Genomic DNA, 19,339 nt, shown 5'->3' on the forward strand with positions numbered 1-19,339 from the left:
AAACTCCAATCCTGGCAACATCTTTGTTGATCTGTTTTGAACCCTTTCAAATTTCACAACCAACTTTGATTGTCCATCACTTATTGCCCTGGTGGGGGGTGGGGGCCTACACAATCCCAATAAGGTAATCATCCCTTTCCTATTTCTCAGTTCCACCCAAATAACTCCCCTGCATGCATTTCAGGGAATATCCTTCCTCATTACAGCTGTAATGCTATCCCTTATCAAATACGACATTCCCCCTCCTCTCTCGTCTCCCTTTCTGTCCTTCCTGTAGCATTTGTATCCTGGAATATTAAGCTGCCAGTCTGTCCATTCCTGAGCCATGTTTCTGTAATTGCTATGATATCCCAGTCCCATGTTCCTAACCATGCCCTGAGTTCATCTGACTGTCCTGTTGGGCCCCTTGCATTGAAATAAATTTAATTTATCAATCCTACCTTTGTTCCCTGTTTTGTCCCTGCTTGCCCTGACTGTTTGGTCGCTTCTTTTCTCAACCCTACCAGTCTCAAATTGATCTCTTTCCTCACTATCTCCCTGCGTCCTACCCCTATGCCTTACGAGTTTAAATTCTCCCAAGCAGCTCTAGCAAATCTCCTTTGTCAGTGTATTAGTCCCCTTCCAATTTAGGTGCAATCCACCCTTCTGTACAGGTCACTTCTACCCCAAAAGAGATTCTAATGATCCAAAAATGTGAATCCTTCTCCCACACATCAGCTCTTTAACCATGCATTCATCTGCTTGATCCTCCTATTTCTACCCTCACTAGCTTGTAGCACCGGGAGTAATCCAGGTATTACTACTCTCGAGGAACTCCATTTTAAATTCCTGTCTAACTCTCTGTATTCTCCCTTCGTAATCTTTCACCTTCCTATATCCCTGGTTGCAACGTGTACAATGACCTCCTGCTGGGCTGTCTTTCCCCTGTAAGAACATTTAGCACCCCCTCTGAGACCTCCTTGCTCCTGGCACCAGGGAAGCAACACACCATTCTGATTTTTCGCTGCTTGCCACAGTAAAATGTGTCTGTACCTCGGACTAGAGAGTCCCTTAACACAGTTCATCTCTTGGAACCTGACGAACCCCTCGTTGCATTACAGCCAGTCTCAATACGAGAAACTTGACTGTTCGTGCTATAATCCCCTGAGAATCCATCAACCCCAACGTTTTCCAAAATAGCATACCTGTTTGAAATGGGGATACACAGAGAAGATTCCTACACTACCTGCCTACCTCTCTTATCTTTCCTGGAGTTAACCCATCTATGTAATTGTATCTGCGACTTTTCTCTCTTCATATAACTGCCATCCATCATATCGCTTGCTCTCATAAGTTCCTCATTGCCTGTAAGTGTCACTCCAGCCGTTCCATTCAATTGATAGGATTCATAACCAATGGCATTTATTGCAGATATAATCCTCAGTAACGTGTAAATTCTCCCTCAGCTCCCACATCTGACAAGAAGAGCATGTCACTCTACTAAAGGCCATTTTTGCTTTGAATAAAGGTAAAAGAAAATTGTGAAATCTGAAACACGCATAGAGAATGCAGATCAGACTCAGCAGGTCTGGCAGCATCTGTCGAAAAAAGTAGTTAAATGTATTGAGTCCAGTGTGATTTCCTCAAAACTCCCCTTTGAATGCCTTGATTGATGTATCAGGATTGAAGCAGCCCACTTGGTGCTCAATTGGATAGAGTTCTGCTTCTTTATTGTTGATGGAGCTGCACTCATCTCGCCAAATGGAAATTATTGCATTGCACTTTTGACTTGTGCCTTGTAGATTGTGGACGGGGTTAGGGAATAGGCTCAATCTCTAACTTTCTTGTGTAGCCACACTATTGACATAGCAGGTTCAGCTCAGTTTCTGTTCAGTGTTAACCCTGGGATGTTGCTTGGAGGTGGTGGAGGGGTTCAATTATGGCAGTGCTATTATCTGTCAACAGCAGATTGTTGAATTGTGGACACTTTGGAGAGGGTGCGGAGAAGGTCTGAGGATGTTGCCTGGTATGGAAAGTGCTAGCTATGAAGAGAGGACGAATAGGTTAGGATTGTTTTTGTTAGAAAAAAGGAGATTGGGGGGGAGGGGTGGGGGGAACCTGACTGAGTATAGATAGAGTGGATAGAGATAAGTTTTTTCCCAGACTGAAGGATTCATTAACAAGAGGTCACATATTCAAGGTGAGAGGAGGAAAGCTAAGGGGAATACACACGGAAAGTACTTCACACAGAGGATGGGAGGTTCCTGGAACGTGTTGCCAGCAGAGGTAGGAGAGGCAGGTACAGTAGATTTATTTAAGTTGCGTCTGGACAAATATACAAGTAGGTGGGGAGTGGAGGGATACAGATCCTTAGGAATTGGGCAATAGGTTTAGATAGTCAATTTGGATCAGCACAGGTTTGGCGGGCTGAAGAGCCTGTCCTGGGCTGTAAATTTTCTTCTTTGGTCTTTGTCATTTGTTGGAACTGGCCATTACGTGGCACTTGAGTGGCTTGAGTGTCACTTGCCAGTTAGCATCCTGAGACCATAAAATATCGGAGCAGAGTTAGGCCATTCAGCTCACTGAGTTTTCTCTGCCATTTGATCACGGTCGATGTTTCTTAACCTCATTCCCCTGCTTTCTCCCCTTCCTATTCAAGAATCTTAAATACACTCAAGGACCTGGCCTTCTGAGGCATTGAGTTCCACAGATTCATCACTGTCTGGCTGAAGAAATTCCTCCTTATCTCCTTTCTAAAGTGTCATCTCTTCACTCCAAGGCTGTGCACTCAGGTTCTAATCTCTCTTACTACTGGAAACATCTTCTCCACGTTCACTCTCACTATTCTTGCATCTTGTCTAGGTCTTGCCACAAATGAACCCTGGCTTCTTAAATATCTGAGGAGTTACAATCGACACCGAGAATTGCGCAGTCACCAACGAACATCCCAACGTTGACCTTATGATGGAATGGAAGTCATTGCTGATGGTTTGGGCCTTGGAGGGTTTCCAGGAGTGATGAACTAGGGTTTAGATGTCTCCAACAACTCCAACCATACTTCTTTGTGGTAGGGTTGGCTGCAATCAGAGGAGAGTTTTCTTCCTGATTCCCATTGACCTCAATTGTGTTTTTGATGCCATATTTGGCCTTTACCTCAAGGGCATTCATTTCATTTCTGGAGTTCAGCTCGATTTTTTTCACTTTTACATGATGGCTACTGAATTCAAAACTTGGGTTGCCTGGCAAAACACTTGAAATTTGTGTGTGTGTGTGTGTGTGTGTGTGTGGGGGGGGGGGGGGGGGGGAGGGGGGGTGGGAGGGGGGAGCGCAATGGGAGATAATGTTGCTGGTCTAGTAATCTGCAACATCAGGCTAATATTCATGGGTTCAAACTGCACTATGGAAGATGATAAAATCTGAATTCAGTGCACATCTGGAGTAATGCTCATCCAATAGCCAAATTGTGCCTGTGTAACCAATGTCAATTGTCATAAAACCTCATCTGGGAATTCTGGGAAGGAAATCTGCCATCCTTAACTAGTGTGGCCGAGAAATGACACCAAAAACTAATGATGGGATTTGGATGGTGTGGTTAGAAAGCAACTGTTCCCGTTAGTTGAAGGGTCAATAACAAGGAGACATAATTTGAAGGTGAAAGACAGGAGTTTTGGGGGGATTTTAGGGGGAAAAACGAGGGTAGTGGCAATCTGGAACTCATTACTGTCTTACCCCTCTCTCTTCCCACAGAAGCCTGGTTCTTGTGTGGACTCAGATCTATTGACAGGGTTGCCTTCACGATGGACATTTGTGAACTAGCTGGCTTTTTACGACAATCGAGCATCTTCCGTGGTCTAGGGTTGGTGCAACAATTTACCAGATTGATCCAGCTCAGTTTTACAACCCATCTTTGATGTTTTTTTCTTGAATGTCTTTCATTCCTGTTTCTTTGCTTTATACTGATTTCACAGGGTATGAGAAGGAGTGGATTTGCAGTCATGAAACACACCAACGTCCCGTCAGGATTGGATGGAGCAGCTCAATTCATTGCAACCTGAACATCATCGGATTTTGAACATGGAAGGAATCAGTACCGTTCAGAGTGGGGAGAAACCGTGCACGTGTCTTGAATGTGGACAAGGTTTCAGCCAGTCATCTGAGCTGACAGAACATAAGTGCAGTCACAGTAGGCAGAAACCATGGAAATGTGGGGACTGTGGGAAGGGATATAGTTGTCCATCAAAGCTGGAAATTCATCGACGCAGTCACACTGGGGAGAGGCCTTTCACCTGCTCCAAGTGCGGGAAGGGATTCACCACCTCATCGCACTTGCTGACGCACCAGCGGATTCACACTGGGGAAAGGCCGTTCACCTGCTCGGAGTGTGGAAAGGGATTCAGTCAGTCATCCCACCTACTGTCGCATCGACGCACACACACTAAGGAAAGGCCGTTCACCTGCTCTGAGAATGGGAAGAGCTTCACTCAGTCGTCCCAACGACTGAGGCACCGTGGAATTGACACCAGGGAGAGGCTGTTCACCTGCTCGAGTTGTGGGAAGAAATTCACTCGCTTGCACAATTTGTTGACACATCAGCGAATTCACACTGGGGAGAGGCCTTTCATCTGCTCCACGTGTGGGAAAGGGTTTACTCAGTCATCCAACTTGTCGAGACACCAGCAACTTCACACAGATGATAGATCTTTTAAATGCATGGACTGTGGGAAGTGCTGTAAAAGTTCCGGGGAACTAAAGTCCCATCAACGAGCTCACACAGATAAGGCACTGTTGAAGTGCTCTTACTGTGGGGCTGGATTCAGGGGATCATCTCAGCTCACTTTACACCAGCGAGTTCACACTGGGGAGAAGCCTTTCTCCTGCTCTGATTGTGGGAAGGAATTCAGTCGGTCATCCTACCTGTTGACACACCAGCGGATGCACACTGGTGAGAGGCTGTTCACCTGCTCGGACTGTGGGAAAAGGTTTCCTCGGTCATCCCAGTTAATGGCCCATCAGCGGGTTCACACCAGGGAGAGACCATTCATCTGCTCCATGTGTGGGAAGGGATTCACTTGTTCATCCTATCTGCTTGCACACCAGCAGGTTCACACCAGGGAGACACTCACCTGCTCCAAGTGTGGGAAGGGGTTTGCTCGCTTATCCAACCTGCGGGCCCACCAACGGGTTCACACTAGAGAGAGGCTGTTCTCCTGCTCCGAGTGTGGGAAGGAATTCATTCGGCCATCCTACCTGCGTGCACACCAGCGTACTCACACTAGAGAGAGGCCGTTCTCCTGCTCCCAGTGTGGGAAGGAATTCATTCAGTCATCCCACCTGCGCGCACACCAGCGTACTCACACTGGAGAGAGACCATTCACATGTTGCAAGTGCGGGAAGGGATTTATTCGCTTTTCCGACCTGGTGAGACACCAGCGGATCCACACTGACGAGAGACCTTTCAAGTGTTCTGAATGTGGGCAGTGCTATAAAACTTCTAGGACACTGATGACCCATCAATCTGTTCACACTGACAAGAGACCCTATAGCTGCTGTCAGTGTGGGAAGGGGTTCAGAAGATCATCTCAACTCATTGTTCACAAGCGAATTCACACTGGGGAGAAGTTGTTCTCCTGCTCTGAGTGTGGGAAGAAATTTATTCGGTCTTCCCAACTGGTGATACACCAGCGAGTTCATACTGGGGAGAGGCCCTTCACCTGCTTGGAGTGTGGGAAGGGATTCACTTGCTCATCCAATCTGCTAATTCATCAAAGAATTCACACTGGCGAGAGACCGTTCACCTGCCCCAAGTGTGGGAAGGGGTTTGGTCACTCATCCAGCCTGGTGAAACACCAGCGAGTGCACACTGACGAGAGGCCTTTTGAATGTTCAGATTGCAGGAAGTGCTTTAAGAGTTGCAGGGAACTGATGTCCCATCAGCGTGTTCACTCAGATGAGAGACCGTACAGGTGCTCTCACTGCAAGGTTGGATTCAAACGGTTATCTAACCTCGCTGTACACCAGCGAGTTCACACTGAGGAGAGCCAGTCCCAGCCTCAGTGAGTCGAAAGAGATTCAATCAGGCATGCACCCTCCTGAGCCACTAGTGAGTGCACACCGGGGTTGTGCTGCACCCCTGCTCTGTGTGGGAAAGACCGTTTCTCACTCATCAACTTTACTTTGACATTAGCAAGTCCAGGACAATTTTGTTGTGGAGTCATGATCAGGACGGAATTACTTCCATTGTGGTCCTGAATTGCAGTGCTGTGTTTGGAGTCAGTATTGTGGATAAAAGTAAAAAAAGACAGCTTGGTGTGCTATATACCCATTGCTGACTTTTTTTGTCAATTTCTTGGCACAAGCTACTTCCCTTTGGAAGGGCTGTCCCTTACTCCTGCCTTCCCCATCCCCATTTCCAGCAAGAGGTTTGATACGTTCTTGGTCGTCTTTGTTGCTAAAATTCAGGTTTTTCGATCATCTGTGGCATAGGTTGCTCTCACCAAGCTTAGAAAGTGCATCTTTCTCTTGCCTCAAGCCTCGTTCGTTCTTATCACTAAATTGCTGACCACTAAGCTTGCCCCGTTTGCTGATAGTTGTTTAGGATCAAAAGAAAATATAATAGCACTCTGTAACAACACTCAAGATCCTTGACACCATGGGAATAAATCAGCCTGCATGTTTAGCACCACATCTGCAAACATTCACTCTCCCTGTGCCCTGGTAAACAATGCTTTGAAGAAATTCACCAAGCCAACACCTTCCAAATTCACTGTCTGTACCATGCAGAAGGACATTGGCAGCAGACACATGGAACACCACCACCTTCAAGCTCCCAAGGGCGGGATGGTGGCTCAGTGATTAGAGCACTGCTGCCTCTCAGCTCCAGGGAGACCCGGGTTCGATTCCAGCCTTGGGAGTGCTAGTCTAGCTAGTGCTGCCCATTTCTATTTAGAAGGACAAACACAGCAGATCCATGGGAACATCATTACCTGCAAGTTCCCCTCTAGCCACTCACGGTCCTGACTTGGAAATATATTGCTATTCCTTCACTGTCGCTGTGTCAGAATCCTGGAAATTCCCTCCTTGAGGGCATGGTTTGTCTAACTGCAGCAGTTCAATAAAATGAAGCGCCATCTCAAGGGCAACTAGAGATGGGCAATAAATGCTGGCCAGTCAGTGATGCCTACGTCCCACAAGTGAATGAAAAGAAATCATGGAAGCCTAAAGACACAAGCTCAAGTTCTCTGTCATGTGATGCCACCATGCCCTATCACCTTTGCACATGAACATTAGAATTCAGAGAACGAACTCTGCTCAGCATTTCTCATCATGACTGTTTGAATCATTAACGAGGAACTATTTGAATTTAATGAGCATTTAACTCTTTCCCCTCACATGCTGCCAGTTATCCCCTGCCACACACACATTTCCATTAATTGGGACACTGATCTTCAAAATTCCCGTGGAACACCTGAAAAATGTATGTCATTGCCTTAGAGGGTGAGCACTATTTATAAATAACATTTTTAAAAAAAGCCTGTATTTTTGATTATGACTGAAATTGGGAAAAGGACTGCTCATTAATGAAAAGAAGACGTGGAAAGGATTTCTGCACTTTTAAAAAGCAAGTTACCTGATATCCTCAATCAGTGGGAAAAGGCTACTTGCGGATGAGCTGATTGATCTGGGAATGGTGACCAGTTAGTTGATGACATAAACCTTTTTCCTGACAACAATGATGTGATTGGCTCCCAGGTAGCTGACCAGCTTATGGAAGTGATTGTTTTGGCCGAAAACATTGGACCTCTGAAAAGAAAGGCGCTGCCCTTTTCTCTGCAGTTAACAAACTACAATGAAGCCAGAAGAAAGCCATTTTACTTTCCCTCAGTTGCTACACGCTATTGCTGTTAATAAGTCTGAGACTTTATAAACGTGAGCCAGTCATCACGTACCTCCTGCAAGCCAGTGAAAATACCTGGGGAAGAACGATCAAGGAGCAGCAGGGCCTGACAACCGAAGGAAACACCTCAGTGAACCCTGAAGTCAAGGATTATTGAACTGCTTTCCTCAGACTGTCCCTCTTGTCCATTATACTCCTGATTCTTTGTAAGTCGGTCTGTATGTGCAGGGTTAAAAAATCGCACAATACCAGGTTATAGTCCGACAGGTTTATTTGGAAGCGCTAGCTTTTGAGGCACTGCCTCTTCATCAGATGTCTCAAAGTCTAGTGCTTCCAAATAAGCCTGTTGTGTAATTTTAACTTTGTCCACCCCAGTCCAATACCGGCACCTCCAAATCATATATGTGCAGGGGCAGCTTTATAAAGAGAGTAGTGCTTTAACTTGCAGATTATATGCTCGTAAGTGTTTACATGTAGCTGGAAACTGTTCATTTGTAATAAATAATGATCGTTAAGTACAAAAACCTGGTCTCTGCCTATGCTTTCTGCCAACTTGGTTGTAAACGTCTGGTAATTTAGGGAGTTTTGAAGCGCTTCTGTAAAAATGTTGTGATGGCTTGGGCAATAGCAGGACTTGATTTCCCACACATTCTCCCTGGGATGTGTAGTGCTATGCAGCTCCAAAGGACAGCTGCTTCGTGGGCAATATAGTAGTGAACACCAAACGAGGCAAAAAAAATGGAGAGGTAACCTTATGACATTCTACTGATGATATCTTGTCAGAGAGAAAGCAGCTGAACTGAAATCCTTGTTCCCCGGGTGCGTGGTGCATGTGTGCGTGTGCAAGTAGTGATGTCACAGTATCGTCACTGTATTGGTAATTCAGAACTCTAGGCTAATGGTCTGGGGAAATTGGTGAGTCCCACAATGGCGGGTGTTGAATTTTTGAATTCAGCTTTTAACAAAATGTAGAATTAAAATCTGGCCTTGTGGTGACAGTGTAACCACTGTCCATTGTTGCAAAACCCACCTGGTTCACTGATGTCCTGTAGGGAAGGATATCTACTGTCCTTATGTGGTCTGGCTCTGTCATCTGACTCTAGACCTGCAGCAAAGTGGCTGAGTCTCAACTGCTGTCTGGGCAATTAGGAATGAATAATAAATGCTGGAATAGTCAGCAATACTCATCTCATGAACGAACTTAAGAAAAAAAAACTGTGCTATAGATATTTAATGATCAATCTGTTCAGAGATGTTATAACACAGCTCAGAAGCAGGTGGGATTTGAACTCAGGCTTCCTGGCCCAGACGTTGGGTCACTTTCACACAAGAGTCCCCGAATAAAGAAAGTGTGTTCGACAGCATCCTTACTAATGGAGTACTTCCTCAATATTGCTGTTTTCTGTTGATTTTTACACTTAAGTTCCGGAATGAGCCTTGAAATTGGAATTGTCAGAAACAAGGCACTACCCATTTAGCCACCACTCACTGTCATACATTTGGAGTGTATGTAATTCGAATTGTTCAGAGTTGTTTTAAATATCTTTGAAGCTGGTTAGACTTCATCTCAGGTTTCTTGACCCAAAGGTAGCGACACTATGACTGTACCACAATCTACGGTACATACTTTTGAATCAACAAAATTAAATGACACGACTTCCTGAGTATGTGGAACTTGAACCCAGATCTCCTTTCGCAGAGGTAGGGTCACTACCAACGTGCCATAAAAGTCTGAACCTTGTGGTGTCCTCTGAGAACAATGAGCACGCAATGGCACCTCTGCACAAGAACAGTGCTGAACCATTGACGTGCAATATTATTGTCAAGGAAGTAGACTTCTGGACCAGGATTTGCATTACACTGGTTGGGTGGAAAATTGTGTTACATTCCCACATATTTCTCAGCCCTTATTATTTCCAGAAGATCATCCTCAATCTCCAGTGCTAGCTCTTTTAGTGTCAGGACACCTATCCATTTATAACTCTGCCTCTTTGCCCTCATGTCTTTCTTCCCCTCCCACAACACCAATAGGGTCCCACTGTTCCTCACTTTTGACCTCAGCAGCATCCACATCCAAACAATCATAAGCTGCCATTTCCACCACTTCCAATAGGGTGCCACCATCAGGCACATATTCTGCTCCCTTCCCCGACAGCCTTCTGCAGGGATTATTGCCTCCTGGACACCTTGGTCCACTCCTCCTCCACTCCCATTGCCTCTCACAACCCTATGGCACTTGCCATGTAATTGCGAAGGTCTAAGTCATGTCCATTTACTTCCTCCTTTCTCACTATCCAGGGCTCCAGCCCCACCTTTCAGGTGAAGCAGCAATTAACCTGTACTTTCCTCAGTCTGGTCTATTGTACTGCCTACTCACAATGTGGTCTCCTCTACATTGGGGAGATAGGATAACTGACTTGCAGAACACCTATGTTCTGTCCACAACAAATAACCCCGAACCTTCCGGTTACCTGCCACTTGAACACACCACTTTGTTCCCTGGCTAACACCTCAGTCTGAGGCTTGCTGAAATACTCCGGAGAAGCTCAGTGCAAGCCGGAAGAACATCTCATTTTCCGGTTGGGGACCCCACTTCAGTTCAATAATTTAAAGGCCTGACCATCTTCCTGGAATCCCACAGACCAGGCCTCGTCATCACACGGACTGCCTACACAATTGACCCATTGTCAATTACTAATGGCCCCCATTAGCAGCTAATGATTCTCCTCGGCTGACCATTACCCATTCCTTTATACAAAAGGCAAAAGAACTGCAGTTGCTGTAAATCAGAAACAAAACCAGAAATTATTGGAAAAACTCAGTAGGTCAGGCAGCATATGTGGAGAGAAATCAGAGTTAACATTTCAGGTTGAAATGCTGAGGAATGTTCTGAGGAAGGGTCACTTGACCGGAGACATTAATTCTGACTTCTCCCCACAGATGCTGCCTGGCCTGTTGAACTTTTCCAGCAATTTCTGTTTTTGTGACCTGTTCCTTTGTTCAAATGCTGTTCTCTCTCTTTGGATCCATCACCACCCAACGTTTCCTAATACCCCCTCTCCCACTCCATCTTCAGCATATGTAGCAATTTTTTCTGAGATACATTCTGGATTAGTGGTGCTGGAAGAGCACAGCAGTTCAGGCAGCATCTGAGGAGCAGTAAAATCGACGTTTCAGACAAAAGCCCTTCTGAGAGAGGGTCTCCAGATCTAAAGCGTTAGCTCAGCTTTCTCTCCACAGATGCTGCCAAAACTGCTGAGTTTCTCCAGCAATGTCTATTGTAGTCACTAATTTACATCTGTTTATTGAACTTAGCCTGCAACACTGGTAGAAGTCCCTTACATTCAACTACAATTGCAATTATATCAAAGTCGTATCCAAGTCTAATTGGTGTGAAGGTGCAGGATGCAGAGATTTCTGGATGCTGGTCTGTTTCCACTTCCCTGAAGTACTTTGACTTTCATCACAGGGAAGAATTTCTTCATCTAACTGCAGCTTCAATTATTGTTGCTGGTGTCACGCGTCCCGAATGAATTCTGTGAAATGAGTAGCCAACTTTACCTCTTTTTAACTTTCTTCATTAAAGGCAGGGATGACTATGCTCAAGAAAGACCGCTGTGACTTCATAAACAATGCTTCTACCCAAATACAAGTAATGAGGTCTGTGCCTGTGCTCAATGAACAGAATGAATGCTGGGTTCCTTTGTGTGTGTGTGTGTGTGTCTTTCTCTCTCGAAAGAACTGTGAGGCGGCTCAGTGGTTAGCACTGCTGCCTCACAGCACCAGGGACTCAGGTTAGATTTCAGCCTTGGGTGCTCATTTGTGTGGAGTTTGCACATTCTCTCTGTGTCTGTGTGGGTTTCCTCCACAGTCCAAAGATGTGCAGGTCAGGTGAATTGTCCATAATGAGGAAAAACATGAAATTGTTAATTTGACCTGAAGAATTAAAAAAGCCGATTGTCTAAGTGGTGAGAGATCTCTGTGATGTGGAGTGATCTGGGTGGCCGAGTGCACAAAACATAAGTTCAGTAGGCACGTAATTCAAAAAAGTAATAGGATGTTATTGTCTATTGTAAGAGGAGTAAGTAAGAAAATCATGTTTCATTTATACAGGGCATTGGTGAGGCCACATTTGGAGAATTGTGCACATTCACAGTCGAACTAGTCCCTGTTGACCATAATCCCAAACTAAACTAGTCCCACCTGTTTATGCTCGGCCTATATCCCCCCAACCACTTCTTATTCATATAGTATTTTAAGCATTATAACTGTACCTGCACCCATCACTTCCTCTGGAAGTTCATTCCACACACAAACCACCCTCTGTGTGAAAAAAAAACTGCCCCCCTGTCTTTTTAAAATCTTTTGCCTCCCACCTTAAAAATATGCCTCCTTGAACTTTCCCACCCTAGGGAAAAGACACCTGCCATTCACCTTATCTATACCCCTCATGATTTTATAAACCACTAGTTATTATAATAATATATTTTAAATTATGATAAATAAGTCTTGGTCTTCTTATGTAAGAAAAGACCCCTTTTCCAGCATTTGCAAGGGCTTCTATTGCATGCTACTTCCTGTCACTGTTGGCTTTTCTGGAATGTTAGATCGCTGGGCTGGCCTTTTTTACCCTTAGCAGTGTGGTATCTCTAGGCTTTATTTCTGAAGCTCCTTGTCACTTACCCTTCAGATCATGGAGTCTGATCACCACATTGTTAGGCCCAGACGAGTTGAACCGAAGGGTCTGTTTCCATGATGTACATCTCTCTGCTGATGACTATGAGCCAGGAAAGCAAGCATTTACAGGCTTCAGTAACATGCCTACATACAGTGGCGAGCAAGACGGCGGCTTCCAGAGCCCCTACAGATTCAGGCTGCAACTGCACGGAGATCCGAAATCATTCTGACAGAGCTCCTTCTGCACACAATTGAGTTGCTATTCTTAAAGGCCCAGATAACACTTTACTCTACATCAACCATCTCTCGCCTGAGATTCCTCTGAAATCTTTCTGTGTCTCAGATTCTGGACTGTTACACATTCAGGATTTTTCTCACGCCACCAGTGTCAGATTTGCATTCAGCTGCCTGGATAGTGAACTCTGAATCCTTCCCTCACTACTCTCATTCTCTCTCCTCTCCTTTCAGAAGCCCCTTCTAACCTGACTCTTTGCCTGAATGTTTGCTCACCTGGAATACTGTGCACAGTTTTGGTGCCCTTACTTGTGAAGGGATGCAGCTGCATTGGAGACAGTTCAGAGGAGACTCACTAGATGGGTTCTGAAGGCAAGGGATATGTCTTATCAAGAGAAATTGAATATTTAGACCTACGCCCTCTAGAGCTTCGAAGAACGGGAGGAGATTGGAGTTACATAAAAATGCCAAAGGGGATTGACAAAGTCGATGTAGAAAGGATGTTTGTTTCATGTAAGGCAATCTCGAACAAGAGGTACAAGTTTAGGAAAAGGGTTAACAAATTTAAAGTAGAAATGGGGAGAAATTACTTCTCTGAAAGAGTCATGAACCTGTGGAAATCACTGTCACAGAGTGGGGTGGATACCAGGACATTGAGTAAATGGAAGAAGACAGGGACAGATTTACAATTAGCAATGGGTTGAAGGGTTATGAGTAGTGACACGAAAGTGGAGTTGAGGCCAAGATGAAATTAGCTATGATCATACTAAACCCTCCAATCCTGCAACAAGATCTTACGCCCTAATACTTCCTTCTGGAGAACTGAAATTGGTTTGATAACACTCAGTCACACGGCACAGAAACAGACCCTTCGGATCAACTTATCTGCGCCGACCAGACATCCCCACCTGAGTCAGTCCCATTTGCCAGCATTTGCCTTCCTATTCATGTACCTATCCAAATACCTTTTGAATGTTGTAATTGTACTAGCGTCCACCACTTCCTCTGGCAGCTCATTCCATGCACATATCACTCTCTGTGGAGAAGTTACACCTCCGGTCCTTTTTAAATCTTACCGCTCGTGCCTTGCTGGCCATTATTAGACTGAGGAGGGAATCAGTTTAGCTCAGTTGACTGGATTGTTGGTTTACAGAGCAATGTGAGGCCATCACCAGTTTGAAGTTACCATGAAGGACCCTCCTTTTCAATCTCTTCCCTCACCTGAGGTCTGGTGGCCCTCAGGTTAAATCCCCACCAATTGCTTCCCTCTCTAATGAGGGAGCAGCCCCTGTGGTCTGGTATGACTATGGCGACACAACACAACAACAGACCGAGGAATGTACTCTCTAACCTCAAATAATACATGCCTATCGGTGACTCCAGAACCACAGCAAAGGAATTGATTCTGGATGGACATTAAATGCTGGCCTCACCAGATCCAATGAATAAATAAAAGAACACCTGAAAAGTTAAACTGTACACTTCAATTAAAATGTGAATTAATGTCAACTACAAACGAAATTTGATTTGTACCCACCAATTGCAAGCACTCAGTTTTTTAATGTTTTCTCCTTATTAATCTTTTAGTCATTCTGTCAATTAGATCCCGCCTAGTCCTGTGATCTGACACCCATTTCTGCAATTAGTTTGCTCTGGTACTATGTTTAACCTATTTCTTAGTTAAGCACAAACGGTAGGTCATGCATTTGTATTTTTTCATCATAGGATTATTTTTTATGAAATATCCCCTTACATGTCTATAACTTACATCTTTATTGGTCTATTTGTTAACTTAATTTACCAGTTCATGTTAGCTAGCTGTTTTCACACCGTTCACAATTGCCTTATTTAATTTTAAAATACTAGTCTTAGACTAATCTCTCTCTCTAACTCTACGTAAAATTCAATCACATCATTTCACTGCTGTCTGGAGTGCTTTCTGCAAGATCATTAATTAATCCTGTCTCATAGCAATTAAAAGGTCGATGCCACCAGAATATGTTATTTTAAGCATTATTCAGAAAAAAATGTACTCCTCAGCTGAGCTATCATTGCCCTTCTGATGGCTTCAGCCCATATTATGGTGGACATACCTCCTGATTATTGCCAGTCACTGGACTTGTAATGTTAACTCTGCTTTCTCTCCACAGATACTGCCAGGCCCACAGGGTTTTTATGACATTTCTGCTTTTGTTTGATTTCTAAGACAGACAAGCAGGAGGCTAGAAGACACAACAAGCCAAGTAGCAACAGGAGGTGGAGAAGTCAGGTCCTGAAGAGGGGTTACACCCGAAATGTCGACTTCTCCAACTCCTGATGCTGCCTGTCTTGCTGTGTTGTTCCAGCCTCCTGCCTGTCTATTTTGGATTCCAGCATCTGCAGATTTTTTTGTCTCTAACTTTGTTTGATTTCCTGAATTCAAAGTTCTTGGTTTTATATTATCCCACTATTTCTTCCTTTGCACTCAACCCTACTGTATGGTTCCTGTCAAGGGTACAGCGCACCATTATCACGTGACATTTTGCCCATATCATCTACCCTATCATTTCTACACTCTGGATTACATAGGTCATCCCTCTCATTTACCACAACGAGAAAGGTCCAGGTCTCTGCTGGGATTTGATAAATTTGGTTTCCAAATGGTTTCAGTCCATGAGGTAAAATAGCCATGGTCCTACCAGACCAGAGGACTACTCCCTCATTAGAAAAACCACTAGTTGTGGTTTAACTTGAGGGTCATCATGCCTCAGGAGAGGGGACAGTTTGAGAAGGAGAGTTCTTCAGACGTACGGGAATTGAACATACAACCAACAGAGTTAACCTGCCCCTGAGTCGATGAGGAGGATCCAGACTCAGCCTACCCCTTCATGGAGTCCCATTCGTTGGAGATCCAGCCTATTTCAGGTAAGAACACCAGTCCCGCCCCTGATTGACACCCATCATTTGGAGGACAAGTCTCAGCGGGTCGGTCTTCCAGTCACGCCCCTCATTAGCACCCAACGGTTGGAGGGTTAGTCCCCTCGGCTGTCCTTCGGTCATGCCCCCTCATTGACCACGATTGGTTGGAGGACCAGCCATTTGCGGGTTGTTCCTCCAGTTCGCACCAATCGGTGACACCCACTGGTTGGATCCAGACACCTCCCCCCCCCCACACCCCCACCATCTGATTGGTGCGTGGCAGCCGTCAATCAGTTGGTGTTTGTGGTCTGGAGAATCGCAGTGCGGTTCTGGTCTGGAGACTCCACAGTGCGGTTGTGGTCTGGGGAATCGCAGTGCGGTTGTGGTCTGAGGAACCCGCAGTGCAGTTGTGGTTTGGGGAATCAGCAGTGCAGTTGTGGTCTGGAGACTCTGCAGTGCGGTTGTGGTCTGGGGAATCCGCAGTGCGGTTGTGGTCTGGAGACTCTGCAGTGCGGTTGTGGTCTGGGGAATCCGCAGTGCGGTTGTGGTCTGGAGACTCTGCAGTGCGGTTGTGGTCTGGGGAATCCGCAGTGCGGTTGTGGTCTGGAGACTCTGCAGTGCGGTTGTGGTCTGGGGAATCCGCAGTGCGGTTGTAGAGCTGTGTCGGGACCGTGAGTTTGAATGCCGGAGCACTTCAGAGACGGGCTCGGTGAGTGGGGCGGGAAGGGAGCGAAGGAAGCGGCGGTGCGTGTCCGGCGAGTTGACTCCAAACGGCACGACGTGGCTTCAAACCCCCGAGTAACCAGCTCCCGTGTCGCTCCGCAGCGGACGGAGGGCCCCGGTTCACCACCGCCATTTCCGTGGTTAAACATCACACCACAACCAGGTTATAGTCCAACAGGTTTAATTGGAAGCACTAGCTTTCGGCGCGACGCTCCTTCATCGAGTGATAGTGGAGGGCTCAATAGTAACAGAATTTATAGCAAAAATTTACAATGTGACTGTGAGAAACAAAGCTTCAATAATTTCAGTCCCAGACAAGATCTGAATCAGGAGTGTCATTTATTTCACACTTGCAAGTGGGTGTGATGTCCACTGTCCACAAGGCAGGGACAAAACACACCAAATTCAACGAATACTCGATATTTATATAAGTTGGTTTCTATTTTGTTTTATCTCATTGCGCCTCCCCTGTTTACATCTTCCACTTCCCTAAGACCGGCACCTATTACTCCTGTTTATCTCTTGCTTAACCGGCCTTGTCTGTGACAAAATGCTTATTTCTGGCCTCACAAGGCCGTTTGACCTCGTCCTGCGGTGGGTTATTGTTAGGCATATTCTTGCCTGACCATTATCTACTCCCTCCATCTGTTCCTTTCTTCACAGCATCTTATCATTAAGACCCTTTTAATTGGGGTTTGTTCCTGTGTTTCTGTAAAAGTGGGAAACAAATGTTTATACCTACTTGGTTGTAGAGGCGTATCTAGCTTAACTGCCTCTCCTCACAGCATCTTATCTAGTCGTCTGTATTGCTACCATTGTTTTGCAGTCCCGTTTCTTCCTTGCATACATTTTTAGTTAATAAAAAAAATTGTGTATTTCCTCCACATAGTTTCCATTCTTGTTGACTCAGCTCTTGGCTGAAACAATTACACACTGGTGTGAGTTCATTTACTTTGTATCAGTAATTATAATTGCAGAAGTGACATTACTTTACCTATATCCCACAGTGATGAAACTGAAATTATACATTGAAAAATAGATTGTCTGTTAAGTCTTTCATTTTCAAAGTTTGTGAGAAGATTTGTAGCTCGGGTGCTCGTTGTTGTGGTTCTGTTCACCGAGCTGGGAATTTGTGTTGCAGATGTTTCGTCCCCTGTCTAGGTGACATCCTCAGTGCTTGGGAGCTTCCTGTGAAGCACTTCTGTGAGCTTTCCCCCTGCATTTGTAGTGATTTGAATCTGCCGCTTCCAGTTGTCAGTTCCAGCTGTCCGCTTCAATAGTAGGTATATTGGGTCCAGGTCGATGTGCTTATTGATTGAATCTGTGGATGAGTGCCATGCCTCCAGGAATTCCCTGGCTGCTCTCAGTTTGGCTCCCTATAATAGTAGTGTTGTCCCCCCAGTCGAATTCATGTTGCTTGTCATCTGCGTGTGTGGCTACTAAGGATAGCTGGTTGTGTCGTTTCGTGGCTAGTTGGTGTTCATGGATGCGGATTGTTATCTGTCAATCTGTTTGTCCTATGTAGTGTTTTGTGCAGTCCTTGCATGGGATTTTGTACTCTACATTGGTTTTGCTCATGCTGGTATCAGGTCCTTCGTTCTGGTGAGTTGTTGTCTGAGAGTGGCTATTGGTTTGTGTGCTGTTATGAGTCCCAGTGGTTGCAGCAGTCTGCCTGTCAGTTCGGAAATGCTCTTGATATATGGTAGTGTGGTTAGTCCTTTGGGTTGCGGCATGTCCTCATTCCATTGTCTTTCCCTTAGGCATCTGTTGATGAAATTGTGGGGGTATCCGTTTTTGGCGAATACATTGTATAGCTGTTCTTCTTCCTCTTTTTGTAGTTCTGGTGTTCTGCAGTGTGTTGTGGCCTTTTTGAACAGTGTCTTGATGCAACTTCTTTTGTGTTCATCGAACAGGCTGTCACCATAGGACAGAACAGGAATGGGTCTGGGTGGGTTGACTTTGGCCGGTCAGTATGGACTTGTTGGGCTGAACGGCCTGTTCCCACACTGTAATTAAGTAAGTAATCTAATCAAAAATGCCTTCCAGAAATTCAGATATATTATTTTCACTTTGCTTGTTACATCTTTGAGGAAATCTAGCAAACTAATCAAACATGATTTGCCCTTCATAAACCGTGCTGATTCTAATGGAAAGTATTTTGACTTTCCAAATGTCCTGATATTACTTCCTTGAGAACTGATCCTAACTCTTTCCCAACAATAGATGTTAAATTAACTGGTTTGCAACTTCCCACATTTTGTCTGCTTCCCTTTTTGAATAAGAGTGTTACATTAGGATTTTTCCAATCCACTGGAAACTTCCCCGTGTCCAGGAAATTTCGGAATACTGTAACCAATGGATCCACGATCTCCAGCTTGCCTAACTTTAATCCTTTGGGATATAGTCCATCAGACCCAGGGATTTGTCTGCCCTCAATCCTAACAGTTTGCTGAGTATCTTTTCCCTATCGGCGTTGATTGTTCCCTTTCTGTTGCCTCTGACTTGCCCTTTCCAACAGAAATGGCACTATTGTCCTCCACCATAAAAACTGAAGCAAGGTATTGATTTAACATCTCTGCCATTGCAGTATTCCCCACAATTAATTCTCTGGTTTTATCATCCAAGGGACCAACATTCACCTTGGGGACTATCTTGCCTTTTATATACGTTTAGAAGCCTTTGCTATCCTTTTTTTCGTGTTTTGTGCTAGTTTTCTTTTGTAATTTACCTTAACCTATTTTTATTAATTTTTTACTATCCGTTTGTTTATGTTTGAAAGTTTCCCAATCATCCAGCCTATTACTGGCCTTTGCAATGTGGTAGATCTTAGTTTTTGAATTTATATTGTCCTTGATCACCGTGTTTGGCCGTGAATTCTTTTAACACGCTCCCCCCACCCCATCCCTTGCCATCTATCTTCTTATTGGGATGTAC

General features: G+C 44.9%; 1 protein-coding gene and 1 pseudogene across 1 annotated transcript in view; both read left to right on the plus strand.

The window, feature by feature from the left end:
• Window positions 1-6,991, plus strand: part of LOC132828679 (zinc finger protein 850-like) — a 30,324-nt gene extending 23,333 nt beyond the window's left edge. Inside the window, exons 2-3 of the mRNA XM_060845743.1 lie at window positions 3,727-3,835; window positions 3,948-6,991. Coding sequence (XP_060701726.1) covers window positions 4,006-6,036 — 2,031 coding nt within the window. The 5' untranslated portion in view covers window positions 3,727-3,835; window positions 3,948-4,005 and the 3' untranslated portion in view covers window positions 6,037-6,991. The remainder of the gene's footprint in view (window positions 1-3,726; window positions 3,836-3,947) is intronic.
• The window catches only part of LOC132828625 (Ig heavy chain C region, membrane-bound form-like), a 136,250-nt pseudogene that overhangs the window by 41,620 nt on the left and 75,291 nt on the right, over window positions 1-19,339 (plus strand).

The sequence above is a fragment of the Hemiscyllium ocellatum genome, chromosome 27 (assembly GCF_020745735.1).
Source record: "Hemiscyllium ocellatum isolate sHemOce1 chromosome 27, sHemOce1.pat.X.cur, whole genome shotgun sequence".
In the NCBI taxonomy this organism is placed as follows: Eukaryota; Metazoa; Chordata; class Chondrichthyes; order Orectolobiformes; family Hemiscylliidae; genus Hemiscyllium; species Hemiscyllium ocellatum.